The sequence below is a fragment of the Ctenocephalides felis genome, unplaced genomic scaffold, assembly GCF_003426905.1.
Source record: "Ctenocephalides felis isolate EL2017-DRISC unplaced genomic scaffold, ASM342690v1 CF-g0.4_SCAFFOLD_01604, whole genome shotgun sequence".
NCBI classification, from domain to species: Eukaryota; Metazoa; Arthropoda; class Insecta; order Siphonaptera; family Pulicidae; genus Ctenocephalides; species Ctenocephalides felis.
The window spans coordinates 39,766,574-39,778,314 of record NW_020537758.1 but is presented as its reverse complement, the minus strand read 5'-3'; the positions used below and the strand labels follow the sequence as shown (position 1 = coordinate 39,778,314).

General features: G+C 27.6%; 1 protein-coding gene across 1 annotated transcript; it reads left to right on the top strand.

Annotated features, from left to right (window-relative positions):
* LOC113372571 (ADP-ribosylation factor GTPase-activating protein 1-like) lies at nucleotides 1-2,934 on the top strand. Its single transcript, XM_026612916.1, has 8 exons — nucleotides 1-195; nucleotides 640-807; nucleotides 908-1,021; nucleotides 1,145-1,362; nucleotides 1,554-1,668; nucleotides 1,790-1,912; nucleotides 2,269-2,483; nucleotides 2,637-2,934. Exons 1-8 carry the CDS (start codon nucleotides 136-138, stop codon nucleotides 2,884-2,886), a joined length of 1,263 nt encoding a protein of 420 aa, XP_026468701.1. The 5' UTR covers nucleotides 1-135; the 3' UTR covers nucleotides 2,887-2,934.
* Nucleotides 2,935-11,741: the final 8,807 nt, after the last annotated feature.

Here is an 11,741-nt window from a genome sequence, read left to right as displayed (position 1 = left end):
GCAAGCTCCCAAAGTGAACACGTCTACAATTAAATATGTATTATAAATATTATTTCATCTTAGTTCAGTAATAGAGCTTACTGTTACTTATCTAATTAGTCCAATTTTTTAACGATCTGTATTTTATAATTAAAAATGGCAAGCCCTAGAACTAGACGAGTTCTTCAAGAATTAAGACCTCATGATGAAAATACAGTGAGTGGTGGTCATTATTTCTTTTTAATAAATTGTTATTTTTAAAACGTAAATTGTGACAAGAAGTATTTGTAATAGTGGACCTATATATCATACGTAAAGTTAGTTTTAATATACTTTTTTGATGAACTTTGCGCTACATATGTTATCCGACCCAAGTTCGACCGTCGGTTTAGTACAATAAATAATAATGAGTTTTTTATATAATTTGTAAATGAAAGATATATATTGCTGCCTTTCATTTATATCCTGAAATCAATATTTTTTCATTCATCTTCTCTTACATATGTTAATAAACCTTATATTGTATCAATCCAGAAATTTTTAAATTGACTTTTGATGTCAAGATTCAATAGCACATCTGTTTACCAAGGTTTTATGAGTGTTTATTGTAAATAATAATATTAATCCAAATATATTTAATTATTTATTTTATTTTAATAGAAATGTTTTGAATGCCAAATGCATAATCCTCAATGGGTCTCCGTAACTTATGGCATTTGGATTTGCCTGGAATGTTCAGGAAAACACAGGAGTCTCGGAGTTCATTTATCATTTGTACGATCTGTCACAATGGACAAGTGGAAAGATATAGAACTAGAGAAAATGAAGGTAAATAGTTCAAATATTAATAAATAATCATCATATATATTGTGTATATATATATATATATATATATATATATATTGTATTTATGTATGCATATTTTAAGGTGGGAGGCAATAAAAAAGCAAGAGAATTTTTTGAATCCCAAGATGATTGGGATGACTCTATGACCATCAATCAGAAATATAACACTAAAGCTGCTGCCCTTTATAAAGATAAGGTACAATGAAAAATATTAATAAATTCTATAATATCTGTTATTGATATACTATAATGGAAAGTATTATAAGTAAGGAGTATGATAGAACTTTATTAAACATTTATTTTATAATTTACTATGTAGATAAATTGTTTAGCTGAGGGTAAGGATTGGGATATATCTAAATCATCGGCTCAAATAAATAGAACACAGTCACATGGCAGTCCCACTAGGAAAAGTAGAAGTGCAAATTCAACATTCCAAGGTGGAAATAGTTATCAAAACATAAATTCTCAAGAATTTTTAGAACAAAAGCAAGCATTTTTTGCAAATAAGCAAGCAGAGAATGCTCAAAGATCAGCGTAAGTAAAATTACATTTTAAATTTAATAATTATTAACATCAGATTTCACACTGAATCATCTTTACTGTAAAGCATATTCATATATTGTTATCCATTTTTTCAATATTCATATTTTTATTAATGCTCCTCAATTTTTTTCTGAATCAAATTTATAATCAACTTTGAATTCAAAATATATTTATGATTTTAGAGATTTGCCACCCAACCAAGGTGGACGTTATTCTGGTTTCGGATATACTGCAAATCCGCCACCTAAATCCCAATCTAATGAGCTTCTTGATAATACAATTTCTTCACTAGCATCTGTGAGTATAATAAAATTATAAGCTAAATTTAAATTGTATAAATTAAATGCAATGTAATTATTTTAGAAAAGAAATATTTTATATAAAATATTTGAGTTTTATCATTTTTTTTATATTTTAGGGATGGTCATTATTTTCTGTGAGTGCATCCAAATTAGCAAGCAAAGCGACAGAGAGTGCCATTAAACTTGGAGGGATTGCTACCCAAAAAGTTTCAGATATTTCATCTGTTGTGGGAGAGAAGGTGAGGAAGTATTCGAGCAAATCTACTGTCTAAGAACTAAAGAAGAAGATACACTCTAATGTATAACTAGATACAATTGACAATATTAAATTTTTTTCTAATTGAAGTAAATATTTACTGCATTAACTTGTCAATCTGAAGAAATAAGATCAGCATTTGAAAGACAACTGAACTAGAATTAGTACCAGTATTATTTTTAACCATTTTGATTCAAATAAACAAAGGTTTATTGCATTATATGTTACTATCATCATACAGATGGTTTGTTGTTGTTAATGGATTTTATTATTTTTTTTTCTTATTATTTTGACCATAATTCTACTTTTTCTATAATATATTTTTGTTTTATTTTCAAGGTGACTGATATAACTAAGAAGAGTTGGAGCAATTTAAATGGAGACAACTTTTTAGGCAGTCAGTCCAGTTTAGCAGGTACAAGTAATAGTCGATCAGATCCATATTCTAATAATTTTAATACTGCTGCAGAAGGTGGATATCAAAGATCATGCTCCAATTACACAATTAGTAAATCAGAACCTCAGGATGAGTGGGGTTGGCAAGAATCTAACAGGTATTAATAATTTGTGTGCACATTGTTCATATATTATGAATATTTACCACTTGATATATGATTATACTGATCACAAAGAAACAATTAGGATGTAGCCTTATTTATAATGTATATTTTTTCCTATTGTTGTATAAATAAAAGTTTTTATTTCAGAACTGCATCTGTTCCTAATGCAAATTCATGGAAAGACTGGGAGCAACAACCAGAAAGCAAGAATAATGACCAAGATGAAAGAACTAAATTTAAAAATCATTCTGCAAGTACACGACAAAAAGTAGATCAAGCATCTGATGTTAAACTTGTCAATTTGGATGAATTAGATGTTCGTTCCATCAAACCAAAAACCTATCAAAATGTAACAAAGCGTGAAGATGATGAAGCTTGGGAATTACTGAATAGTTGAATAGAACTATTAAAATTATAATGAAAAATCTTATGGCAAATGATATTTGAGAACATTGTTAACTCATCGCAGTTAATTCAATAAATTAATTCAATATATTAATGCTGAATTTTTATTTTAATCAATTAACATTTTTAATCATAGATTTTTATTTCAAAACTTATGAGTAAATTCATATATTGCACACAAATTGTAGAAATGTTTACATTAAATTTTTTTTTTTTAATTTTTATTTATATATATATATATATATATATATATATATATATATATATACATTATTTTCATATCTCAGTCAGGCAGAGGTGCCTGGTATGAGAGATTACGAAAAACAGTTTTCATATAATATATACTCGTACAACATACAATTTCTAGAAGCATCATATTCTAAGCATTCATTCATCATTTTGCTATATATTTATCTGGTAACTTTTATATACAAGAAAATTTGTAAAAATATATTCCAAACAGATCAATTAATTTTAAAGAAAATATTAACAATTAAATTTTGACTTTTTCAAGTGCCGGCGGCCATCTTGCAAACATCAATTATCATTTGTCAAAGAGATTTTTGTGAAGAAACGTGTTCTCGCGTTAATTAACAGTTATTAATTAAATACTTATGTCGATTTAATTAATTTATGCATGAAATCGTCTAATTAATTTAGTAGAATAATCTGAAATAAAAATATATCGTAAAATGTTCATAAAGCAGCAAAAACTGGTATGTGTTGAAATGCTTCAGTGTACCTTGAATAGTCATAATTCTCTTTCAGGGCCCCATTTGGATTAAATTTTATAATCATACATTTTATTTACAGCTAATGTATCCTTTATTTATATATATATGTAGTTACCAAATTTATAATTTATGTGTATACTTTTGTAGGTTATACTTAAGCATTTCCAACTCATCTATTATCAAATTTTATGTTCACAAAAGTCTCTAATGTGTAAATCGTGTATTGAATGATATGTAAATACTATAATCGGACAATTACAACGTGTCAAATAGACTTATAAAAGAAAAAGTTAAGTATGTTTTGAAAGTGGTTATTTTGTGTCGAGTGCTGAAGATTTCTGGCAGATGCTCCAGATGTGGCTTACATATTGGTTTTGTGATCTAGCAGATGATGCAGAGGACTTTTATCAATGTAAGTGCAAAGCATGTTTTACACAAAGAGAGCCAAAGAATATGTTTCTGGAATTATATGCAGGCTTTTATTTTACAACATGTATTGCACCAATATTGTTTTAAATGAATTTAACATGTAATTATATGTTTGAATTTGACATGTTTAAAAATCTTTAATCTTTGTTGTTTGAGATATAATGGAAAAAAGAAAAGTTATGACATATAATTTATTTTTTGAAGAAGATTTACTATTATTGATTATTATTTACATGCAAGTGTTTAGGCTTGCAATAATAATTTTTATTATTCCTAATGTAATTATAGCCTGTTTTCAATATTGTTTCAACCGTAATCTCAATTTTTCTAACTAATTTTATGCTTTTCTAAAATATTATATAAAGTAAAGCCTGTATATATTTTAGAGAAATATTTTCAGCCTTGTGCATTACTAATATTTTATATACATATATCTGCTAAATATATGTTTTCAATATTGTTTCAACCGTAATCTCAACTTGCCAAATTTTTATTTGATTTTAAGCAGCCTGTATATATTGTAGTGAAGTATTTTCAGGCTTTGCATTACAAATATTTTATATACATAGTTCATGTATGGTTTATATATGACTCAACATCATTTTTTAATCTGTTGCTATAATTTAATTTGTTGCTTTTTCAATTCTAGTAATGCATAAAATACACTTCATCTTTTGTTTATTTATCATCGACTATTATATGATTGAGAAATTTTAAATTTATTTAGCAGAGATATGTGTAAAAGTTATCGAATATCACTTGCAAAAGACTTAAGTATGTTTTAGATAATTCAATTATTAGAATCATTTTGTTTGATTAGCCAGTGATACTCGATAAACAAGAAAATGACTTTATCCAATTCATTATGGGGAAAACATCTTGATTCAATTTTGCTTTTTATTTGAGCAATTGCAATTTATATGATTTATTCAATTTCTTAAATCGATATGATAGAAAAGTACTTTTTGCATTGAAATTCAATTGTTTTTCATAATAATTCTAAAAATAATGGCTGTTGATTTAGATGTTCTAGACCTTGTGTTATATATCACAATTTTGTAAGTTATTAGGTAACTATTTGAATATTTTATTGAACTAATGCATTGATTATTAATTTGTTGAGGCACTTTTCGAACGCTGAGATAAATTGTTGTACTTTTGCTACACAGAACTTTAGTTCTGAAGAGTCATCCGTTTATCAGTTAGCATTGCAACAGCAAAAATATCTTAAGTGCCAAGAGTTCTTTTTTAATTTTACAAAAGGAAAGTTACTTTATTTCAAAATTATTTTACAAAATAAAGAATTTCAGAATTACATTTCTAGTATCAAGAATCATATGTTTTCCCTGTAGCGATATTGACTGCATGTGTACATTCTTATTTATGATTGTTGGTTTTGATCAAATTATTTCAAATACTCAATACGACTTACCAAATTGAGAATTAAACGCAGCTTTTAAAAGTTTTTAACTGTACTTTTAATTTAAATTTATTCAATTATTTTGCTGCATTGCTAAATGATAGATTTTTATTCCTATATTCTTAAAAACGATTTTGATCAAGACATGCAATCAAAGTTACAAAGAGTTGACTTGAATGAATAGACAAAATATAATTTTGTTAACAAGTTTATTATTTTATTCAAGTTGTAAAAATTATTTAACTCGATTTCTAAAGGATAACAATGAGCTTTTAACAGTTTTGAATTTTTTAATTTTCAAGTTCTTGAACATTTTTTAATAATTCATTTTATAAGTTTTTTTGAATTTCTTTTATAGCTTTCTCCAATAATTTGTATATTATTCAAGTCAACTACATTTGTTTCTGTCTCGATTAATTGTAAAGGTTTCACATGTTTTATCAAGTCGTATAAACAATTTTGATTCGATTAATATCATTTCATTTCATCGATTAATTAAATAATTTTCTCGAAAAATTTTTTTTTCTAAGTCCAAATTTTCTGATTATAATTCTTTCAAATAATTTTTTTTTTCTAAGTCCTTTCAGATATTTTTTGTTTTCTAAGTCCAAATTTTCTGATTATAATTCTTTCGAATATATTTTTTTTTTTCTAAGTTCTTTCAGATAATTTTTTTTTTAAGTCCAAATTTTCTGAAACCTTTTCAATTAAGACAGACGAGTTATTATATTTATGCATGCTGTATTATCCCAAAGCCAACATTCGAATGAATGAGGCTCACATTGAATATTTCACAACGAGAAAATTTTATTGGGACAAAGTTAAAAATTTTAACTAAGTCCCAGTAATTTTTTCTCGTTGTGAAAACTTCAACGTGGACTTCATTTCATTCGAGTGTTGGTTTTGGGAATTGGTGTGAGGGAACACTAAAAAACATAAAAAAGTTTCAACGCTGAACAGAAAAGAGAAAAATTGATCTGGGACTTAAGGGGTTTTTTTTTTAGGCTCTCCACCCTCCTTCTCCCTCCTCCTCCTCCTCTTTCCCCTCTTTTTTCCCCTTTTTTCCGCTTTTTTTCACATTTTTTTCCTTTTTTGGTGTTGTTTTTTTTGCATGTTGTGTTTTTTTTGGGTAGATTTTCGGGATCGGCATGCATCTTCCGCAATGTGTCTCTCTGCGTGTAACCTCTCGCATCATGGACCTCAGGTTGACCATCACTTGGTGTGTTCGTTTCAGGACCCTTTGCGCTCGCCAACAGCTAGCCACCAGCACTGCTCCATTTTTTCTGCTTCAGAGTTGGTCGTCGTCGCCTTCAGCTGGACTCGATCCGTCTTACCTTGTGCCTGCCTCCAGAGCGATTTCACCGAGTATGCGGTCACTTAAACCGCTCGGCTATTTAAGTTATTGCTGATAAAAGTTATTTTTATTCCTATATTGTATTAATATTGAATTTTAATAAAGAATATGTATCATACACATCTCTCTTATTCATCATCTGCCTCTACCCCTCTCTTTCCCCAGTTCTTCCTCTACCTTTTTTTTTTTTTTTTTTCTCTTTATGTATCTCTCTTACAGTCAAGTGCGAACCTTGAATTTTTCAGAAATATTCTAAGTGTCAAGGTCGAAATGCGACACCTGAATTTAATATTTTGAACTAATATTTGATAATTATGAAAAACTACACATTCGATTTTTCAAGCATCTTCGGGATTTGAACCAAGAAACACTGAGCTACCGTAGTGGTAACTTAACGACCTCGGCCAATTGGTTATACAGAACCGTCGGCTATTTGTAAAAATATAAAGTCTTATTTTTAAGATGAAAGATATAAGTTTCCTAAAAATGTTGTGTGACAATGTGCGAATGGCTGAGGTCGTAAAGATACGGTTTAGGCCAGAATAACAATTCGAGGTTCGCCAGTTCGAACCCCATTTGTCTGAAAAAAATTCAGAACCAATAATTTTTCTAACTGTGTAAATTAATAAGACATATTATAGATAAATAATTAGATTTATTGAGTGTCAGCATTACAAAAATCGACATAATATATATGTGCATATATATAAATATAAATGTATATATATATATATATATACGCATGTATATATATATATATATATATATATATATAAATATATAAAAGATAAGAAAATAGGAAAAGGATAATTTTTAATAAATTCATATTTACGCCTGGTTAGCAGTAAACCAAACCTACTTTGGTGTAATTTAAAAATCTTATTATTTTTTCGATAAAAAGACAGTCTATCAGGAGCAGTCAAAATTGGCCAAAATCCTGACATTCAAATGCAATTTTAAGACCCTTAATGAATGAAATTAATAATTAATGCTTTGTGTAGACTAAAGTACAATCTTTATACCAAAGCAAAAAAATTACAAATTTATCATCGTCTTCATAGTTAAAATCAGCTTCAAAGTTGGCAATTTTTCAAACTTCAATTTGGTACCAAGGGCAGAAGATTTTTTTTTTCCAAAAACTGATTTCATATTCGGTATCAGCGCCTCGAAAGCTATCAGAATCGGTCAAAACGGTTAAAAATCGCGAAAAAAAATGTTCATTTCATTAGTAAAATTTTGACTTTGCAACCAAAAATTTCGATTTTTTGCAGCGGTTTGTGGATTTATCCAAAAAGGGATAGCATTTTTTAAATCAGCGTCCCAAAATCTATCAAACCTAATCAAAACATTTTGAAAATCGCGAAAAAAAGCCGATTTTTTTAAAAAAAATCGATTTTGCAACCAAAGATTTCAATTTTTCGCGGGGTGTATGTAGATTTATCCAAAAACGGATAGTATTTTTAAAATCAGCGTCCCAAAATCTATCAAACCCAATCAAAACATTTTGAAAATCGCGATAAAAGCCGATTTTTTGAAAAAAAAAATCGATTTTGCAACCAAAGATTTCGATTTTTCGCGGGGTGTATGCGGATTTATCCAAAAATAGATAGCATTTTTAAAATCAGCGTCCCAAAATCTATCAAACCCAATCAAAACATTTTGAAAATCGCGCAAAAAAGCCGATTTTTTAAAACAAAAATCGATTTTGCAACCAAAGATTTCGATTTTTCGCGGGGTGTATGTGGGTTTATCCTAAAACGGATAGCATTTTTAAAATCAGCGTCCCAAAATCTTTCGGAATCAGTCAAAACATTTTGAAAATTGCGAAAACAAATCCATTTTTTTCTAAAATTACGATGTTGGAACCAAAGTTTTCGATGTTTTGCAGTGATACACGCCCTGAAAGCTCATCAAACAAGATAATTTTGTCCTTTTCACCAAAAAGATTTTCTCCAATTAACTGTTGATTATATTTTCCCTCTGCTTTAGAGGAGACACAGGTCGTAAGGTTCCTTTTGAGGCATTCTTATAAGTCATGAGCACCTGCAATAAGATTCAAAATTTAGTCTGAGGATATACACCTAAAATAGGATCATTTCCAAAATTTTTAACGTAAATAAATTAAATTGTCTGAAGAGCAAATTGTTAACTATGAATAGATGACAGTAATCTAATAGGCGTTGGATAATATGTAAAACAATAGTGTACATAATGCGTATAATAGAGAACGTAGTGTAATTGAGTAAATAAAGTGACCAAGAGAACATTGTGTATTAATAGAGACGATCAGAGTTAACAATTAAAAGTTATTTGAAGAAAAGTAAACAGAGTCCCAAATCTATATATTACGTTTAAATTTGCGGTTCAACTAAAAATTATTCAAAATTTTGATATGCAAGTATATAAAATAATTGATACTTTTTGATGGTAAATTTTATCTAGTTGATACTAAAATAAACATATAAAAGTGTCTAAAATAAAATTTCCAAAATATTTACAAAATGTAAAAAAATGTCCAAAATCCACCTGTAGTCAATTATTAACTCAAATCAGCGTTTCAACTACAAATTATTCAAAATTTCAATATAAAAGTGCAAAAACAATATACATTAAATCATATACTCTTCTTTTATTTATGCATTAAATTCTAGCAAGTTTTAATCTAGCTAATACTAAAATAAACATATAAAAGTGTCCAGAATAAAATTTCCAAAATATTTACAAAATGCAAAAAAATGTCCCAAACTCGCATATTGCTAATTACTAAAAATTAATCAAAATATGCAAAAGTTTTTCAAATTGACTAAAATTTGTTTGATAATATCCGTGGATTCAACATGGTAAATGATTCATAAATATTATAAAACTTAATTGTACTGTTAGCTCGCTAAAATCATTATTCTGCTTTCGAATGATATTTTAATGTATTCAAATATTAAAAAAATTGTTGGTGCAAATTTCTTAAATATTTCATTAGCATTAGACAAACAAATAATTTTTATTTTATCAATTAAATTAATTAATTAATTTTATTGAAAATAGCACTTATGATTCAAAAGAAAAAACATTACTTATAAAGAGCATTTATGTATTTTGGCCCATTTATGATGTAAATATTGAATTATTAACAATAACTGCACTTTTAATAAATATTATTAACACGACAATTAATACACAAATATTTGTTTTCAAAGTAAACAGTCAAAAACGCATTTCCTTGTATAAAAAAAACCTTTTGTTTGAACAATGAAAAAAGGTATTTTCCTCTTTTGAAATATTTCTGATTTTGAGCAGTTTTGAAAAGGTAAGAAAAAATGAACTAAATCTGACCTGTTCTACTTGATTATTTCAAAGATATCTATCTACGGATTATTTCACTAAGTTTTTGTGGTTTTGCTTTCAAATAAAATATTCATTAATTAACAATTTTAAAATAAACTTGTCACAACAGACATTTTTAACCTGAAAACAACTGTCAATTTTGACATTTGACGTTTAACTGTAAACAATATAATTCAATTTTGACGTTTAAAGTAACAAATTCATGTATTAAAAATTGTTTTGGGCCTGAATCAATATCAAAAATGTTTTTAACAAATATTTGTTTCGAATTATGCCCAACAGTTTGCCAAAATATTTATAAATACATAAACACGAACCACTGTCCCTTAAAATTAAAATATCAAATTTTATTTTGTACTTACCTAAATCATATTTTCACAAAAAACACACTTCAACTTAATTTCTATTAAAATTCATGATATGAATAATTGTTATTATGATAAAGTCACTTGTTCAGCCAAGTACTAGACAGCACAGACTGATGATATATTTCAGAAATATTTACAGCAAAAATTAAATTAAATTGTCTATACCAGGCATCGGCAACCTACGACACGCGTGCCAGGCTTGGCAAAAAATGTTGAAATATAATTACTTATCTAATGTAGCTTGCTAATGTAATTCAATCTACATTGAAGCACTTAAAGATGAATTTTCCAGATGCAAAGACTTTAAAGCTTATGTGCCTAAATTTTCCTTCCTCATAAAACCAGATTTAATAGATCCATCAATAATACTGTTTGATTTTTCAATTTTTGAGTGGATGAATGTTGATGATTTTGAAATGGAAATTATGGAAGTAATATCTTTAGAATTATGGAAAACAAAATTTAAGGAATTACGAAAAAATCAGGAAGACGACTCCATGGAAAACTAAATTGTTGGATGACATTGTCGGAAATATTTAATTGTTTAAAGAAAATTGCATGCGTTATCCTTTCACCTTTTGGTTCCACATATCAATTTTACACCCATTGTAGTATTTTTACACCCATTGTAGTATTGTTTACAAACATTGTAGTAATTTTACACCCATTGTAGTATTGTTTACAAACATTGTAGTAATTTTACACCCATTGTAGTATTGTTTACAAACATTGTAGTAATTTTACACCCATTGTAGTATTTTTACACCCATTGTAGTAATTTTACACCCATTGTAATATTGTTTACAAACATTGTAGTAATTTTACTCCCATTGTAGTAATTTTACACCCATTGTAGTATTTTTACACCCATTGTAGCATTGTTTACAAACATTGTAGTAATTTTACACCCATTGTAGTATTGTTTACAAACATTGTAGTAATTTTACACCCATTGTAGTATTGTTTACAAACATTGTAGTAATATTACACCGATTGTAGTATTTTTACACCCATTGTAGTAATTTTACACCCATTGTAATATTGTTTACAAACATTGTAGTAATTTTACTCCCATTGTAGTAATTTTACACCCATTGTAGTATTTTTACACCCATTGTAGTAATTTTACACCCATTGTAGTATTTTTACACCCATTGTAGTAATTTTACACCCATTGTAGTGTTGTTTACAAACATTGTA